Source organism: Anopheles maculipalpis, chromosome X (assembly GCF_943734695.1).
Source record: "Anopheles maculipalpis chromosome X, idAnoMacuDA_375_x, whole genome shotgun sequence".
Lineage (NCBI taxonomy): Eukaryota > Metazoa > Arthropoda > Insecta > Diptera > Culicidae > Anopheles > Anopheles maculipalpis.
Window position 1 is genome coordinate 279095 of NC_064870.1, and position 20071 is coordinate 299165.

At 42.8% G+C, this 20071-nt stretch overlaps 3 protein-coding genes across 3 annotated transcripts in view; 2 read left to right on the plus strand and 1 right to left on the minus strand.

Moving 5' to 3' along the window:
* Nucleotides 1–12614, plus strand: part of LOC126561694 (3'-5' RNA helicase YTHDC2-like) — a 101355-nt gene extending 88741 nt beyond the window's left edge. The window contains exon 4 of the mRNA XM_050218397.1: nucleotides 12587–12614. Within this exon, the coding sequence (XP_050074354.1) occupies nucleotides 12587–12614 (28 nt within the window). The remainder of the gene's footprint in view (nucleotides 1–12586) is intronic.
* The window catches only part of LOC126561470 (thioredoxin-dependent peroxide reductase, mitochondrial-like), a 160483-nt gene that overhangs the window by 126593 nt on the left and 13819 nt on the right, over nucleotides 1–20071 (plus strand). The gene's annotated exons all lie outside the window — the stretch shown is intronic.
* LOC126560436 (uncharacterized) lies at nucleotides 15549–16225 on the minus strand. The gene has a single exon (XM_050216399.1). It carries the CDS (start codon nucleotides 16223–16225, stop codon nucleotides 15560–15562), a length of 666 nt encoding a protein of 221 aa, XP_050072356.1. The 3' UTR covers nucleotides 15549–15559.

Sequence of the window (20071 nt, forward strand, 5' to 3'; positions counted from 1 at the left end):
TGCTGTCGTTATTTATTGAGCGATCAATTCCCATCCAGTATAAGCTCACAGGATTTCCCGCCGTTGATGATGTCTTGTGTATACTTTTTTATCGTTCCCGTCGAAGCATAATGTCCTGACGTATCTGTGGAGAACGAGCCTTTACCTCTTTAATCTCAGGAACCAGGCGTGCGCAAAAAAAATTAGGATTTTTTATTTTGTACACCTTTGCCGGTAGAGATTGATAGGGCGAGTTTTGCGCGACCGTTCACCAAATCTTGCTACAGCCGTAAAACCATAAGAGGTGGGAATCATACATTGTCTGTACTGCCGTCGCCCATTATGAAGATGAATGAATATGAAGATGGGTGTTTGCGGGTTTTATGAGAAGTCATTTGTTGCCGTCGGCAAACTTCAATCGTGTGCACGTGCGAAGAAAAAAGTGAAGAAGCGTCGCTAACTCTGGTAGGTCTAGATGGTATTCGATCTTCTGCCGCTTCAAAGGGTGCTTTTGGAGTCGGATTAGCTTCGGGTTCTTAAACAAAGCGCAAAAAAGGTAGCAACAAACTAGACACAATTAAGGCCGGACAATAATCTTCTTGTAAGCACAGGACAAAAGCTCATCAACCTGGGCTAAAAAAAATCCGTATATGCGGCTTCTTCTCGGTTTCGTCCATGCTTGGTATGCAAAGCTATGCTCTACTGTGGGGCATGCATTCGAAGAATCAATATGATTTCGAAAATATTTTCAAATTGGAACTATAGCTACATACATGTCGTTACTGGCTAAACGCCAGGAAAACAGCCAAACCACATACAATGATTCCTTCATATTTCGTAGCAACCGAACCGGGTTGGTTTTACATTCCACACTTATTGTGCCGTTCACCAACATCGAGCGGTCTCGCGTAGTGCCACAAAAGGTGACTCAAGTGGAGATGTATAACGTTCGGTTTGCCGTTTTTCTTGCAACATCCCCGTCCCCGTCCCGTTGGCAAGCAACAAACAGGCCCCAATCGACCAACCAACCATCTCGTGGTTCGCCCATGAAGGTGTCACACATGTCCAACGCCTGCATCTCTTAGGGTGGATGTGCGCTGTTCAACCGTCCTGGAGCGGAGCGGGTATTGCGCAGGAAGGAAGAAAATTGTCTTACGGTGGTGATGCCCCCAACCTGTGGCAAGGATACCCACCATAATCATCATCGGTAAGCACGAAACAGTGGCAACCGCACCGTCGGAGTTTCCCTCACAAAATCTCATTTTAGACCGCCCATTCTTTTGTTTAGACACTGTCAGCCTGCTCACTCGCACGCTCATGTTTGACTGAATCGAAAAGAAGTTTCCCGGCGCTTTTCTTTCGGGCTCTTTCGGATGCTGCTTTTGCGGCGCATTTCCCCAGATGAGCGGGCTAATGTGGTGCGTTGGAAAACATTGCTTCTCTCTATTGCTCTCTATCTCTCTCATTTTTCTGCCCTAGAGCAACACATCTCGCTCTATTACGCAGTACCATTGCTAGTTATATTTCTACCCCCAAAACTATTTCTCTCATTTTGTCTTGCCGTACACCTTCTCTTCTATTTGGACATTTTCTTTCTGCAGCTGCCAACTCGCGCAAGCCTTAGACCTGGGAGGGGTATCAAAACACACACAAAACTAACCAACCTTCACCAGACGCTCCACCGGCAGTTTAGAGATGCTCGGAAAGCTAAATGCGCACAGCATGGTAATGCATCCTCCCAGCGTGCAACGTGAGCATAATACGTGGCTGATAGCTAGCTAAAATAGTCACATGCGAGAAGTTCTTATAAAATTTTAAGAAATTGGGTACTGTGTAGTTTGAAGAGGAGGTCTCTAAGCTACTAACTGTGGATGGAAGCGAAACCTAACCTTCAATCTTCAATGCAACACATCATTCTTCCGTACAGCGATGCTGCGAATTGTTGGGTCGTCTTGCTGCGTGCAAATCAGCTCATCTGCCTTTGCGGTAGCTCTAGCACTATTCACGGAAATGGTTCACTTCCACCCTGAACCCACATCCATTCATCCGAGTTCCACCGTCAATGTGACAGTGAAACTCGCGCTCCAACTTTGGCCCTGGCCTCGTCTATACATTGCTCCGATGAATGTGATGTACACGTCAAATATATTGCTTTTGCGGTTAGCCACAAGGTGAAGGAACCTCGAAGTTCGCATCTTACCTAATGCCCGACACATCATCATGAGGGCCCATCTGGTCCTTCCCACTTCCCCATCTTCAACCTTCTTTTCTTCAACTGATGCCCGCGTATAGATTGTTAACGATGTGAGGCGCGCTAGTGCGCGTTTTACCAACACCACAGATTGCTGGGTGAATGGATTTTTCGCTCTAACGGACATTTTAAATTACAATGTGCTGCTATGCTTTCTCTCTCTCTCTCTCTATCTCTCTCTCTTTCTCTCTCTCTCTCTCTGACACACACACACACACTCTTTTCTTTACATTACTTACACTGCTCCAAAGATGTCATGTCACAAGACAATCCTTTGAGGTTAATCTTTCTTTTTCTTTGCACAGCTTGAGCTAACACCAGTTGACCACAATAATACATACCACAGAGAAATGGTTCGCGGTACGTTAAGTTGATGAAAAAATACTTGCACGACTTTCCCATCTAACAAAAATTGACGCGTATACCCTTATAAGTGATGTGGGTCCAGCAAAACAAAAAACCCACATTTTTAACGCATGCATCAAGGGCAGGATAATCTATTGCGCTCGTGGGGTATTGCCCGTTCATTCGGCTAGCTGGAAAAACTTTCCCGTCAGGAAAAATCGTGACGTTCCTTTGGAACAGGTGCATAACGTGTCTTTCTCGCCCCATCGGGCAAGGAGACGAGCGTAACATAACGTCTTCCAGACAGGAAACCACAATCACCGTAGAAAACCAATCCCGGCCCACTGGCACCTCGCTAACAACAGCAACAGCCAATATCAAATCTTCCACGGTGACTAGATGGGAAATGCAACCATTTGTTATTATTTCATTGTGAGCGCAAATAAAAGTGCACTTGCAGCTGTACGTTAAGGATGCGCAAAACAACGCATTCCGTTGCCAAATACGCCTTTCTCGCCGGCATACAAATTGTTGGAGCTAAATAAAAGCAAACCGCGAATCATATTAGTATTCACTTTGCGGTCGGTGTACGGAGCTTTTTCGCGGGGTTGTGAAAAGCTAAAGAAATTGTGTTGCTATGTTATTGGTAGCTTTACATGTACGTAGCATCTGTTGGCAATACAGCTTGCCGAAGGTGATATTAGAGCTTAGATTTTTTTCCTTGCACAGGGAAATAATTAGATTTTTATAATGGCCGTGTGATAACTCATCTACTTTTGCCTACTAGCAAGCTTTTTGAGCGCCGCCATTTGTCAATCAGACGGATCGAGGGCTGCGTTCACGCTGACTTGAGACGTGGGAAGCTATTTGCACCGACTCTACACGATCCTTTAACTGTGAAGATTTAACTACATTCAAAAGGCGCTAATGGTTTTGTTGAAATATAATTCTGCACTGAGACACATTGAAATTGGTGCGACAACTTCAACGCGTCCCGCGTTGAATTTTTATTTCGAGAAACGCTACCGTTGAGTAAAATTTTAACTAGCGGCTGCTAATAGCGGTGCGAAAATACGCCCAATCAATCTTTTCTGTAGAGCTGTTGAGGCCACAACATGCAGATTGCGCGTTTTCCGCTACCGGAATTGGGAATTTTTGAACTGAAAGCCTACGTTGGCATAGCTTTTTCTTCTTTATATTGCTCTTGCGTTTGTTTTCCTAATTGTGCCAAACGGTCTAAACCAAATTAGGCGGGTGGCATCGGCTGGGTGCAGCGAGCCGTTGCTGTGAATTGAAAAATAAACACTCGCGCTCGCACGAACGCAATTCGAACGCCCGCTCCACGGGCTTCGGAAGTGCACCCGAAAGTGCGGATGAGCGTCTCAATATCTGTGCGCTGAAAAATGCCACCCAAACCAAAAAATTACCGTACCGCCCACCACTATATTGATGTGTTTCGGTTTGCAGAACTCCCATCAACCACCACAGCCTTTCGCACAACCCTCCCTTTGGTGGCCCAGTTTTCAGGGTGCATAATGCTGCGCGGTTTGATAAAAATTGCGAACGCCGCTGCGGTGTATGGTGGTCGGCCTTTGCCGTTGCATCTCGGTGCACCTAGACCTGTAAGCTCCACACTTCCCAGCAACGCCGCTCTGTTTTAGCCCAGGCCAGACTCGGTGCTGTGTTGCTATTTTTATTCGGCTCGGTGCTCCACGATGCCACCTCATCCATCAAGAGCCCTCCATCAAATTCATCAAGAGATGGACCTCCATCAAATTCATCAGCATCCGGGGTGGGGTCTAACAAATCGCCAACAACTCTATCAGCCCCATCTCCATTGGGCAGAGCCTAAACCTTTGGAGCCTTTTTGTGGCTTTGCGTGTAGCCACAGAAAAGCGCGTCAACCTACTAAACAAGCACACACTCGCTCATATACATGCTTGGTCACCTAACCAATATGGCAGTATCCCCTATGCGATATGGCTAGAAATCTTAAAGCCTTAGACCTACTTGTTGTTTTATCCGTTTGTATATTTTATATTTTTAATTGCTTGCTAAAAAAGTTCCGATAACTAACAGATATGCTGAGCTGGAGATTTCTCCTCAGTTCTATCATCAATCGTGTAGTGAACATTTTAAAATCTACACACAGTAAATCCTAACGCCTCACCAGCTTCCATAATCGTCGGGTTATGGGCAAGCAATACCCACATACACACATGACCCCACGGTACACAGCGATGCAAATATCATTATACAATTCGATAACAGTCGATAAAACCGAAAAACTCAAACACACCGAAAAGGGTGATTTTATCGACCGAAATGACATCGCAAATAACAAGCACCGCTCACAATCGCTTTTTGAAGGTCTAGCCTTTCTTTCTTGCTTTCATCCCTTCTGTTTGTCCTGAGCCCTTAATGCCCGGGCGCCAGTCATCCTTTCACGTGCTATGTTTCACCGATTCCGTAAGCAAATTAATCTTCTCCCAGGTATCCTGGCGCGCTGCACCAACCATCAGCACAACATATCACTTGGCCGCTGTATTTGTTTTTCTTCCTTCCTGTCGCTGCTGCTGCTGCACTCGTTTGCATGTGGGTTTCTACCGGCGCTAACGACGCGCACCCGTGTTATGTGTGACGGATTGTTTCGTATTTAACTTTTGTCCTCTCTGGTTATATCATATTCATGGTACCCTTTTTGCTTGTTTCTTCTGCTCCTGGTGTATGTTTTTTTTATATTTATTCGTAACTTGTTATTTTTCACTTTTGCAGCCTGTTTACCCTCGTGTTTTGTTCACATTATTCCTTTTCCCGCTTGTATAGGTTTTATTATCACTTTCACTCACTATTATATTACACTTTCTTCACTCGTTCGCTGTTTCGTCTTTGTTTTCTGATCCTTTTTTACTGTTTTTGGTATTTTTTTCTTTTTTGCCATTCACACGATTGCGATTTTTTCTCGCTGCTTCCATCACTTGATGCTTACTTACTCATTGATGATGATTTGAGTTTTGTGTTTCTTCTCGCTTCTGCCGCTAGCTCGTCTAGATGACTATCAACTTTCCTACCCCGATGTGACGGCAACAATTTGGCAACAATAATCGTCCAAATCACACACACACACACGGGCGTGCACGGTCTCGCACACCGTCTGCACGTGTGTGCAACATTTATAGAGATGTTAACAACCCTTTTGGCTGTCATTAGGGCTCGCGCTTTTTTCTTTATTACGCTTTATGCTTTTAATGTTTTCGTTGCTCTTGGGCCGGTCTGTGTCTTTTTTCTCTTTTTTTTTTTGTTTAATTCCTACCTTTCATGTTCCTATTCCTTTCCGCATCCCCTTTTTGTTTTCGCTTGGGATTTATGCTCTGCATATCCTGTTTTTTTTTTATGCTGCCTTGAGCCTCCGGGCATTTAGCGTTTGGTTGCAAGTCAGACAGATGTTGGATGATCGTTGCGAAAATCGTGCCATTTCTCGCGTGCGGGCGTGATGCTGGTGCCCTATTATCAGCAACCATATCTCAGGCAGTTTTCTTGCCATGAATGCAGTGTTGGAGAAGAGGAGAAGGAGGAGTTTTTTTTTCTTTAGCGTCAACACTTCTCACGATTCTTACTTATCAGTGATAAAAGAACGGTTTCTAAAACTCCCATCCCCACACCAATTACCGGCCCTGCCGATATCCCGCTAGATGAATGCCGAACAGCGGGACGAAGGGCTATCATCGTTATAATTCGTGCATAATATCTTGGACAAACATCATTTGCGTCGCATCAACACCGGTACACATCGCAACTCCGGAACCAAATCAGTGTGTAATTCTTTCCTTTTTACATACGCACAAATTCTCGACACATCTCTACAACCCTTGCGCGTGGAAAGTTGTCAATAAATCTCTTTTGGCCGGGAACCAAACTATTGCGAAACCGGTAACAATAATTACTTGTGCACACAAAGGACCGTTCGCGAATCTTCATCGGTTTTGGGCATGTAAATTTGAAAATGTTCCGTTTACTGTTTTGTCCTTCCGCTTACCGGTCTCACGCCACATTTCCTTTCCGGTCTCGGTCTCAAAATCGTTTTTCAAAACCCGGAGTGCATCGTGCAACAAACGATGCCATCCTGAGGTCTTCTGATGCAACCATAGCGTATCAGGAATAGGAAAAAAAATCTCCCATTGAAGGGGTCTCTTAGTATGTGATTTTGTGTGCGTTTTCCTTTTTTTTTTGTACGTGTATGATATGATCTCTCAATTCATTTGCACCACGGATTTGATGGTGCAACGAATTTGCTGTGCCAGTGATATATGGTGCAATGCAACGAGTGCACTTTTTGTGCACTTTTCTTTTCTCTTTTTTGCGTATTTAGCGAATCCGAGCGAAAGTCTATGGTCTGCTATGAGAATTTTAAGAATAGAGATACTTTTTTACTCATCGTAACTTGTTGTGAAGTTTGTCCCTTTTTAACTAAGACATCACCGTTGTCGTCTTCTTTTTCTGTGGTTTGTTGAGTTTGTTTGGAGTTTCTTTATTTGCTGTAGTTATATTTGATATGAATGTAGTCTATTCACCATCTTTGCTCACTGCAAAACTCGCCTACTTATTGGCGGTCTGAGCAAATGAAACTTTCAAGCTGAATAAAGATATTTATATATATTTCAAGAGTCCTAAACAAAACCTCATAAAAACGTAGCTAATGTAAAGGCACATGTATAAGTATCTTATCTTAGGCACTGAGAATCCAAAAACAAAATAGAATCCCCATCGCTTCGCATTAATTTAAATGCCGATAATCGTAGACTGTCTTTTTTGCCGCCCTTTCTCAGTAAGCTTATTTGGGGGCAATAATCGAGCCCCTACCACCTTCTCAGCCGTGGGGACATGGACAGCTAAGATTGGGATTCCTTGGTTTTTTGAGGGACGTTATGTTTTTTTTTACACTTTTGTGAAAAAAAAGTTTCCCTCTATTTCTGGCTCCAAAAAAGTGGCTGGAAGAGACCTGACCAGCCGTAGATATACCAGGCAGACTACTAGCCCTGGTCTTCACGTTATAGATATGAAGTCTCCCTCGGGGACTATAAAAATAACAAACCGAGTGTCGTATCGAAATAATCGCCAGCTGGTTTTATTGTGTTGGGCCCGTTTTATTAAGCAGAGTAAAGAAGTCGGTCAACATCTTCGTAGTCAGGCAAAGTACCCGATTTTCATCACCTTACGATGCTTACCAGCTGCCAAAAAAGTATCATCCGACAGATTCAATCCAACGGACACTATCCAGAGCACACGAGTATTTGGAGACTTTTTTCATCTGTATATCTGTATCGATTGAATTGAATATCGTTGCCGATAAATGGATTTAAAATTTAAAAAATAATACGCGTGTCACCCGCCGGAAACAGCATCCAATGATGCGCCTGGATTAATACCGCCACAAAGCATCGGCAGCAAAGTGTAAAAGATCCCTCGCCTCCCTCTCATCCTATTGCTCTCCAGCTGCAAGGGGGCTGCAAGCTGCTTCCCTCAGAGACCTGGGCAAGGACATAATTTTCCAACTATTCTTTCCACCGACCCAAACATCCTAGCGCACTCGTTCGTTACTGTTCCATCTATAATCTTTCGTGATTTGCTTTGTTTTTCATCATAGTTACATTGGGTTTTGGGGTTAAATAAAAAATGAAAACCGTCAGTGTGGTCTTTACCGTTGGTCGCCTTTGATAAAACAAAAACGATTTCCCACACCAAAAATAGCGATGGTGATAATTTATCGCCTCACCACGTGCCTCCACCGAGTCTCTTCTTCCGGTGATTGTCATTTGTAACTGCTGTTGTATGCGCGGGGTTTTTTTTTTTATATTGATGCTGTAACTATTATCCCCATTCCGCAATGTGATGGATTTTAATTGTTTCTATTGTTGCCTCTGGGTGGCTCGAATGTGATTCTTAATTTATTTCATCTATTTTATCGTTTCCTCTCGTTCTATCGTTCCGAATCGCATGCAACATAGTTGTTTTCCATTGGTTTAAACATTTTTTGTCCTGGTTTTTTGTTATTAATGCAATCGATTGTATTTTGCAGCTTAATGCTTATAGCAGAGTAGCCACTATAAAAATTTCATTTTTCCGATAAGAGCAGTACCTTCGCCAATTCTCTAAATCCAGAACAACTCCAGAAATGCTGTTTAGATAGTACTGTCTAGGACGTTCGTTAAGCTTAATCAATTTGCCAAATTACGCTAAAATGCGTAGCAAGATACACAAAACACGGAGACACACCAGGAACACTCTGCAAACTATGAAAAATGGCACCACTGCAATGTAGAACAGTTTGTTAGCAGAACAACGACACCGAACACGAAAGATCCCATTTACCCTCTCAAATCCAATCAACAATCGGCACACATCGTTAGCAGCAAGACGGTAACAGCAACGGCTTGCCTTGTGCCGTAAAATTGAGACAATTAATCGTCACGCACACACCCACTCCACACCAAGTTGTGGAAGACACAGGAACGCTGTTCTTTGAGAGCTGTGTGTGTCAACCCGTTCTCCATCTTCGGTGCAACGAAACGCTTGTCAGCAAGGGATTCAGACGGTGGAAGAAAGAATTGGATTCCTATGAGCCCTCAGGCCTTCTGCGGCCCCTGCGACCGGGAAGGCTTGTTTGCCAAAGTGAGTGCATATTAATCATACCAAAAGCAGCCATTAATCAGTAAGCTAACGCGAAATATTCTTACTCAAAGCTCATGCGAGTGCCTGGCAGATTTCAGAACGGTTACCATTTTATGGGTAATTTTTCGCCGGAAAGATTTAAGTTTTATAGAATATTACCTCTCTGATAACAGTCGTTATAATTCACAAATAAACGCTAAATGTGCCTTGTTTTATATCAACAAAACAAAATCATACAGATGTTTATTGGGAAAATGTGTTGAACATTATCGGGCAGTGTCTCTTAGTAAAGCGAAAGTTCAAGTTCCTGTGTACCTACGTATCCTGTCCTAGCCAGTACTGTCAAGTAACTATCTTTAAAGAAACATGGCGGTCATCTTAGAGTTTCTGATGTCCTTTGCATGCACGTTTGGTTGTCAGCGATATCACCGATTCCGCAACATCTAATATCTGCCGAGACAAGCGATCCTATTTCATCAAACACTTACAACCAAGGATTATAGATAATCCCTTGAAATTGAACCACATTGCGCTTCCCAATGAAGCAATCGGCAACGCGCGATCGTCGGCATCGCGTTCGAAAAGTAATAAAATTCGTTCCAATTTATCGATTAGCTTTGCCAAATAACTAACAAGAAGAAGCCTTTAGCAACAACAACGGACAGCCACGGCATGTGACTTCGCATGGTTAGAAGTTTGTCCTAGAAAAAAAGTCCGCGAATGTTCCGGTTGCTCACGACAGGCTTTTTTGGAGGTAATTTTAGTTCACCTAGGGGTTTAAGCGTTGCTTTCGTTACGGCGGATGTGTGGCCTACCCCTTTGTGATCTCTTGTGTCCTGCGAGAAATACGTTAAAAAGGGGTATCTATTTTTTATCACCGCTTCATTGATTTACTTTTGTATCGCATCGCCAGCACAGAGTTCGATCTGAGCTGGCCTCTATTATCAGCGATCCCTGCAGGAAACATCTATCAGAACCATACTTCTCTAAATCACTGCTGGCATTAGATCTTCTACCCAGAATTTCTCGACCTGCTAGCTTTGGTGTGCTTCCACAACAGCAGTGCCAAGATAACGCATCAGCAAGAGAATCTGATAAATCTGAAAAGGAAATAATACTAAGGAATACTTAGAAAATACACAATCAGATATCATCCAATTCCACTGCCCTTTTGTAGAGCAGCCTACACGCACATGAAAAACATACGAAACCCCTTTTTCTTGCTTCACCTTAACTAGCGCCGGTGGTATTCAATAGGAAACATCCAGTCATCGATAGGAAACAGTCATAGATTTGTGTGCTACAATTGTGCGCAATCGACAAAAAAAATTGGCTCTAATTCGACAGGCTCCATAAATTGGGTGCCGAGATTTTTCAATGGTCCGTATACGTAGCTGTAGCGAAATGTCACCCCTTTTTTATAGCCATTGTGGACGTCAGAGAAAATATCGCAACGGTGCGACACATGGACATTTGTAGTTCTTGACGCGATGAACCATGAAATGGATTCCGGTCGGTGGTTTGTGAATTTTTGTTACACGACAACGATGAGAATCTTGGGTACACCACGGCTTATTGTGCCGAGTGTGCTGGGATTTGCAATTCTCAAGAGAGGAGATGGGGTAATGGTGGGGATAGGAATGCCTGTTTGCCGCAGTTGATCCTCAGATACATAGGACGTATTTTTGGCGTAGTTGGTGAAAGATGAAGGGAAATATTTTATTCCAAAATAATACGTTGGAACCGCTTCCAAGAATTGAGTGAGTGTTCCACAAATACAAATAATATCCATTATTCTGTCACCGTACAGACGCTGCCTCAACAACATCAATGCTAATTTAGCCTGTCACTTCTTGCATGTACGACCATCGCTTTGTTTTGCAGTAGGAGATTATTACTCCGTGAAGAACTTTCCACAATACTGCAAAATCCCCACAACACACACACGCGTTAGGGCTAACTTCCAACTGTAGAGCCACAGTGCAAAGCGAAGATTACCCGTGCAGGGTGGAAATGAGACTTAGGGCGGCGTTGAAGTAACTCCAAAACCTTTTTGGACCTCATCAAATATGAATTTCGCAGCAGTAGTAGGTAACAGGCCGAGACGGTGTTTTTGGTTTGGAAGTACTGTGTGCCCATTCCATGGTACTACTACCACGGTAACGTCTACTATATATACACACTATATTTCTGCAGTTTTTTGCTAACGGGTGCACTCTACACATTGTGTGGCGCTCTAACTTAAATTGCAGTTCTTAAACTTAAGCAGTACATCTCGTAGAGCTTTCATTTTGTCTCTTTGCCGTTGAGGCTGTAAATTGATCGCGGCAATATGGCAAAGTAGGAACATTTTTTTGCACTACTCCATTTCCCTGCAATGCAAGTCGCATTGACAGCATAGTGGGGCAACGATAGCATTGTTGGTGGTAGGGGGGGGGGGGGGTGAAGTGGGGATTTTTTTGGGTAAATAAAATAATGTTTGATATATCACTACTCAGATGCTGTATCGTTGAATTCACATCAGCCGAAAGCGTTGTACAGTCTGGCATTGGACTTTAAATGTCATTTGTTGTTTAGGACGGAAGGATGGACATCAGAATCTACAAGTTGAAGAACGGAATGTTGTCAGACTTTTGTGATATTCTCAATACATCTACTCGCCTCGTTCGGGCTATATGTATATCCTGTGCCCGGTAAAAAATTTAATGTGTCCCTGCATAGTGTAGCTACTGTATGCCAGCCTTAATTGGACCGCACTGCCCTACCGGACGATATCCGGGGTTTTGCGTTTGCTCCGAACGCCAACAGCAATCACACTACGGTGGGCTTCGATTCATGCAGGTTTAGGGTGTAACAGTGAGCCGTTCGCATATACGAATGCTTCAGAATCCTTTCGTGCTCGGGCTAACTAAACCCCCTGCTCGAAACCCCAGCTGCACATCAATACTCGACGACGACGCGGTAAAAGGCTGACAAACAGAGGTCTTCCGGCTTGCTGTACTGCCATTTTTACCCCCTGTCGTCGTTTATTTACCCTTGCTGTCAAATTGATTTAAATTCATTCCGACTTTAAATTCAATTTTAAACGACTCAACAACGGCAACCAATTGTTTATCTGTTCGTTCGTTTGTGCTCTGTGCGCTTTGTGCCAGAAAATGAATTCAATAACGGACTCGGTACTCGGCTACGCATTAGGTGGGAGGGCTGGCAGATAGGGAGGAACTGCGTGTTGTGGATGTGCTGGCTTGATAAGCAGATAAGGATATGTTGTGTCTACAAAACCCCCTGGAGGCACACTGTTCCGGACCAAGCTCCGGTAACTAGGACGAGAATAACAAATAGGCTGGACGAAGCGAAGTGGTGCGGATGAGTCAATATGCTGCCGGACATACTGGGCTGAATGAAAATCTCAGCCAACCGGCAAGGGATGGTCCAGTATGCCTATATACCGAGAGTCGCGGTAAATAGCCACGTGTCCACAAACCCAAACCCTACACTATTATCGTGTTGGCCGATGGAAAGTTTATAATGAACTGAATTTGTCGCAGCTAATAGACGGAAAAGTGGCGTTAGTGAAAGGAGCTTTTGCAGAAGATGATTTTAATATATTGCTTTGTTAAGAATAAACTCCTACCACGAGCACTTCGGAACACTAAATTAGATATGTTTGACCTGTTGCGACTTCAAACTAGCCTAAACAACAGACCACACGGATGCAGCATTAAACTGACCATACAGAGTCGACAGAGGTCAAAACGTAGTCCAACGACTAATCGTGCAGAATCTGCACTAAAAAAATTAGCCAGCACCATCCTCCGACGCGCCTTGTTGCTGCATGTTCAATCAAACGCGCTTGCTCTACAGTGAAGTAACCACAAATTTATACCCGTTAGTGGATATAGATTTGACATCCGCTGTCGTTAGTAGCAGTGCACTAGGTAATAACGCTCGCACTACCGCACCAAAATATCTGCGTCCATCCTACCTCCCCCGATTGCGTCTAGACCATCCCAGACAACGGGTCGAAATTGCCAGCAATCGAACAACCTTTAATGTAAATGCTGCAGAGTTATTATTCCGCCAGCGCCCGGATTTGGCAGGGACATGCAAACACACCGGTGCTTGCCCCAATAAACCAACGGCAATTTATTTCGCTATTGTATTTTATTTCGCTCTATCTCCTGCACGCCAAACTTGACCGCGAATGTGTTCCTGGTGCTTTCAAAAGTAGCCGCACTGGATGGAAGAAATTATTGACCTGCCGGATATCTGCATTTGCCATTTCGCACGTCGCACGGAGGTTCCGTCATGGCCTGTCAGTTTAGACTAATTAATTGACAAAAGACAACGTCGAAATTTTGCGTACTACAAGTGGTTCAGATGCAGCAAATAAGTTTGCTCGAGCGATGGAATCATGCTCTTCCGAATATCACTAATTAGAACACATGGTTTTTGCTTCTTATAATTTTCAATTAGCAAGCACCACCTTTTATTTTTATTTATTTTAAATATAAGCACCACCTTTTATTTTTATTTATTTTAAGTACAAGCAACAGCTTTTAGAAACACCTTTTTTGTACAAAAGCATACATACCGAGCATAAATTATGTAGAATTAAAGCTGTTATGTGAAAGAGTACATCTTTTAAAAGAATCAAAGGATAGATCTTTCAAAGTTTATGCTACTAGAGTTAAAGCTCTTTTACATAAGTACACCTTCTAAAAGCGTTAGAGAAAGCTTTCATCATAAAGCTTTCAAAGTACACCTTCTAAAAGCGTCAGAGAAAGCTTTCATCATAAAGCTTTCAAAGTTTATGCTAATGACATTCATCACTTGTTTTCTTAAACATAAAAGTTCCGAAAATGATAGTGTTGTTGACCAATCCTTTTTTAATTTATTCGATCCATTCAGAAATTCGCCATCCTCTCGTTTTTTTTTTCGATTCATTATTATGACTTCGATTCTTGTGCCAGGCTGCCCTAGTCAAATTTTTCTGAAAGTCTCCGTTTAGAATTCGGCCAATGTTTTACTAGCATTGTATCCGAAATAATTACATGCTGCTCTGCCTACAAATGTAAAGAGGAGCATCTAAACCTGCAAAGGGAAGTTAGTTTCCGGAGGATAATCATTTATATTGCATATCTTTATTCTTTTCTGGGTATGCAAACTTCGAAAGATTTTTATCATAAATGGCACCACCATCAACAAGACCATTGGTCCAGCGCCCAAAGGCACGCCTAGTAGAAGTTTCTCAATGTATTCAACCCAAACAAATCACAAAATTCTTCACCGTTCTTATGTAACTACATTTCAAACATACATTAATAAAACAATCAGTACAAAAATACTCTATTTTTTAAAACAAACCACCGCCTGTCGTAATTAATAATCAAATATGCCTTCTTTAAGACAAGCGGCATTGTACAAATACAACAACACGCTGCACGAATGTCTAAATACCTGTATACATTTCACGAAAGCCATTCAGCGGACCAATATCTCACACGCGCGCGCTACACACTGCTCCGGTGTCTGGTGCACTCTTTTATTGGCTGGTTAGGAAGATGTCTTTTATCTTAGTACTGTCTTTTTGCTGTTTAATATCTTTTACACTGTATGTTTCGCAAGCTATACCATTCCCTAACATCAAGTTTAACATTAGCGGCTTAAAAATAGGTTACTGGTGACCAAAGGACAGAAGCACAGAATGTAAACAACCTTACAACTTATCAATTTTACACCAGGTTATGGATTGCACACGTGATGCTGCTCTTCTTTTTAAGTATATCATGTAATATCGTAATGCACTCTTGTGCGTACTTATTTTAAAATTTTATTAAAAACTTAACAATCTCCCTGACTGTAGTGTTATGTTGATATGGTATAATGTGTACTAAAAATGCTATAACATTAAACGAGTAAAAAACATAATAATTCCTTCCTCCCCATTCCCTACCTCCTCCTTTCCTTCCATCTTATGGTTATTTGCACTTAATTTCCTTCTTTAAAAACCCTTCCTATTTCCTCCTTTTCCACAAGCTAGTTTGTATATGAATAGAACAATAGTCTTCTCTGTGTCTTCTTTGTATAATTCATTAATGCGTTTCTGTGCGTAAAGCAAAAGTTTTCATTTGTGTGGTTTTGTAGCAAAAAGTATAAAAAGATTTTTTCTGTTGGGTTAAGCGCTAAATCACAAGCACGGGTAGTTGTTTTGCGCTTGTGGTAGAGGTATTCATAAACAAACACAATTTAATTCACACCCTTCCATCGCATTCCTCTTTCTTTCGTAATCATCTGCTGCATAATAGACAAGGATTACATTACCACCCTGATTGTGGAAGCTTGTATATCGATAACAGCGTTCACGACGAATATTTCGTAAAAGCACAACCCATACGTGTAGAGCAGGGCGTGCGGCATTCGGTAACGTTCGGCGAGTACGGGCAGCAGGAAATGTTTTAATACGCAGGACACTACCAGTCCCATTGCCCAATAGTTTTCGCTGCTACAAGCTGCCAGACTAAGACCGACGGCATTCAGCAGCAATACACCGGTCTCCACATGTTCACTGATATGGCGTCGGTTCAGATCGCTGAAAATGTTACACGCGACATAAGCTACCATCGCCGACAGTAACAATGTGTAGCCCAAACTGTATTGGTAGGGTTGCATGTAGCTTTCGCTGAAAACATACAGCGATTGTTCCGGTTGTAGGTATAGCTGGGCGTTCAAGAACGGTAAAGAACACACCTTGGCAAGCAAAGAGGTATGATCATACATAAACCGCAGCAGCTTTCCAGGTTGGGGATGACTGAAACGAATGATGCCAAGCATGCTGTACGCCATCAGGCACCAGAGCATGATCCATACGAACGGTGTGCTGACGAGGTTCGGACTAGATAGATATTTCAACGACCATCCTGTCACGGCAATCAGTACAACGTGACCAAAACACGTGGCAATGCTAGAAAATTGACTCATGGTGGTGAGTTCTATGCTGCGTTTAGAGTACACTACTGAACAGATCTGCAATAAGAAAGGATACAGTTAGCGATCATTGTCTGTGGAAGGTGAAACGAAAGGACGACCAGTCCTACTTGCTTACTCACTGAACAAATAATGATCCGATTTGGTGGTAATAACAGAAAAGCATCGAAAATAAAAAATCTACGGAATGTACAAACTATCACACATCAGGATCGACACGGGGTCTGATCGGGCAACACCGCATGGCACCGGTGTAGGGCTGGTTTTATAAAATATCGCCAGTATTGTGACTGTTGGCAGACGCAGCGCATGGGTCAAACATATACACGCACACACCGCAAATGAAGAAATTTAGTGCTACCGCGCCATAATGAGACTGAACGCTCAGCTTGGCTCGTACACGTCCGGCCACTGGAAGAACAATGCCTTATCGACACCCACTATTGACGGTTGAAAGGTTGGAGCACGGCAAATCGTGTGCACTGATCATAACTTTTTTGTGCCGTGGCAACAATGATTGGCACCCTCCGGATTCCTCAGCCTCCGGATGAGTTGGGTTGTATTGTACGAACGGTTGAAAAAAAAAACGCCACTACCAATGGCACAAATGTCATAAAAAAGTGTATTTATTTCTGCCAGTTGCGGTTGATGTCACGGCCCAACACTCCTGCTGATGCAAATTAGTGCGTTTGCACAACACCACCAAAACAACGACATCTCGCGCAAATTTGACAGCCAGAACTGACAGACAGCTTCATCGTACATACAGCACACTCAGTGCCAATTTGAACCGACTGTTGTGTTGCCCATTGTGCAGGATGCAATTTTGCACAATGGGTAAAATCGGTTTTAACATTATTTGGTATATTTTGAACCTAAACAAATTGCAACTTAAATTATCAATTAAAATTATAAAAAATGTGCCTGATCAAGCATAATCTTAATCTTAAATTCCAGTGATTCCGGATTGGATCACTGGAATTTAACACTTGCTTCACAGGAAAGTTTTGAAAGTTTCGGATTATTATTTTTTTTGTTTTTGAGCATCCATACCTACAGTATCAAATTAACCTAACATGCACACATGAGAGCCCAAACAATTAAAAAACTGAATAAAATAAAAAATATTCAGCATTATAGAATAATCCACTTATTTTCCACTGTATTCATATTTTTCATATATTCATACTACTTTTTTATCATTGCCGTACATCGTACCGATCCGGAATACACATTCCGTTCCGGAGCACTATAGCGTTCGGTATGCTCCGAACGGCACTCACCTCAGTTGTAGTCAGTTCGCGGAAAAATACGGATGTACTGTCGTGTGCGCGTGCTAGCTTCCGTATCGTATCTCATCTTCCGCACGATCGTAATCGTTTCAGAACGGTCGGTAGGTGTTCACACATTTTAAGTGCTTGGATTTTGTTGGCGTGCGGTTTTTGTGCGTGGTATGAGTTTTGATAGGAAAGAGTGTGGTCAGCTAGCCAGACATCCCTGGGACAATCGGACCCTACGGACTACGTTTTCAATCAAACGGCACGGCCACCCTTCCCATTACCCACTTCCCATACGAAAGAAAAAAAACGTTTCCTGCTGTCCCGAAATTGACAAATACATGGCAGTGTAGCGGATGAAACGCTCATCTTTCAACCAGGAAGAGCGAGAGGAAATCACGCACCATGGAAAAGGTGAGTTTTTAGGCTGACACATACACATTTATGGGGTGACGAAAGGGTATTTGTATTGTGTGTGTGTGTGTGTGTGTGTGTGTGTGTGTGTGTGTGTGTGTGTGTGTTACTTTCCATTTAGCGTTTTTATTTTTTGGAATGGAATGGATGTTGATCTGGTCAACGTCTTTGCTTTGATTGACAGTGGAAGACACTGTTATTATTCAGAATCAGTTTTAGCTATCGAACCTATCCCTTCTTGGGCTATCTCTTCGATGTCGGATTTTGAATAGTTTTTGTCCCTTCCGTCCGTGATTAATACGGACATTTAACAAATTCCAGCTAACACATTTTTAAAAATGATTTAATACAAAATAATTGACATGAACGTATATACGGTAACACAAACACACGCAAGATGAGTCGCTTTGTCCGTGCACACCCGCAATGGCAAGTGACCGCAAGGACATTCCTAGTGCCGCGAGAAAGAGACGGCATAAGAGTGAGGGTGAACGTGTAGAGCCAGCCAGCGGCAGCAGCAGCAAATTCGAAGCTATCCCTAACCTGGTTCTGTGCGTTTGCAAGTGTTGGTGCGACGATTTCCGAACCGGATCGATTGCACGGACTATTTATTCGTATTGTGTGATGAGAGCAAAAAAAAACTCGTACTTTAAAGGTAAGGGAGAAATATGAAAGAAAGAAAGATAGTAAAGGAGAAAGGGAAAGGACGCAACGAGACGACGGATGAAAAGAGCACTGAAGAAATGAAAAAGAAACTTTATTGCTTGCATGCTTCGTGTGTGCATGTGTGTGTGTCACCGCACTACAGTTGAAAATGCGTACTTGACTACAGGTAGCAAAGGTGTGTTTGTGTTGTGTTGTTGGAGTGGCTTTGCTTTGAACGAGATGAGGTAAATTGACGACCGCGGGCTGGTAAATACAACGGTGTGCCACCGCACGTGCAGTTATGCGTGTGCACCTGTGTGTTGCGTGTGCTGAGCGAGTCATAGTGGATGTATTTGTGTACGTGTGCGCGTGCACGTTCGCTTATGTGTGCCTAAATGGGAAAAAATGTGTATAATCTATTGAACAGCTTCTGCAAATTATTTATACATCTATCTCCTTTTAACAATCTCTTCCTCTCATTCGCAAGCACGCAACATTACTGTTTTCTTGCAGTTAACATTTTTATCTCTCACACACACACACACACACACACACACAGGAGCGATACTAAATTTATTCCAGGGTGTGCGTGGAAGAGTATGTTGTGTGTGTGTGTGTGTGTGTGTGTGTGTGTGTGTGTGTGTGAAAATGATTCACTTCGATTATTGACATGGAAAAGGTAAAAAAATTTAAAGCTTCAATCGGTAATCCGGTTGCTAGCAAATCCCATCTATACCGTCTTCCCGTATGCAGGACTGTTCCCAGTCAAGTAAGCCAGAAATGGTCCCCAAGCTTCTCAAGGTTGTTGTGTCAAAGAATAAAATGAAGTAGAGGAAAAGCAAGTATCAAAACTCACGCTCGCGCGAGAGAGAGAGAGATTCTCTGGTAAAGATGCAGCGGTATAATACAGGAAGAATCAAAGGATGTTAAAGTATTTGCAAAACAAATCGGTTTATTTAACATAGATAACTTGAAGCGCGAGTATGATTCACCCAAAAACAAAACAAAGGCCACGGTCCAGCGACGTTAAAACTTCAACTATCGACATCATGATTTGCTAATGCAGTTGGCAAGCGATGTAAATGCAGCTTCGTTTGCAAGTGCAGTGCGTTTCGTTTCGTGGTCGGTGCAGGGCCCGCCGGTTTTATTAACTCATGTCGATACGTAACATCCCACCCCATCATGCAACATGATGCACCTGTAGGAGATGCATCCAATCCAATCTCCTTTAGCAAATGATGGCCACTTGCGGCATTACTTGCTTTTTCTTCTCTCCACCTCTCTCTCTCTCTCTCTCTCTCTCTCTCTCTCTCTCTCTCTATATATATATATATATATATCTCTTTCTCATACGTGTATGTGTATGAGAAAGACACACACGCTCGCAATCCGTTTTTGCATCCGTCCGTCTGCAATTGCATTTTAGCGTATTTGTAGTCCTTGGTTAAAAGGTTTAATGTTTGCCTTTTTGTCGCTTAACTTATTTCGTGCACTGCGGCTTAGC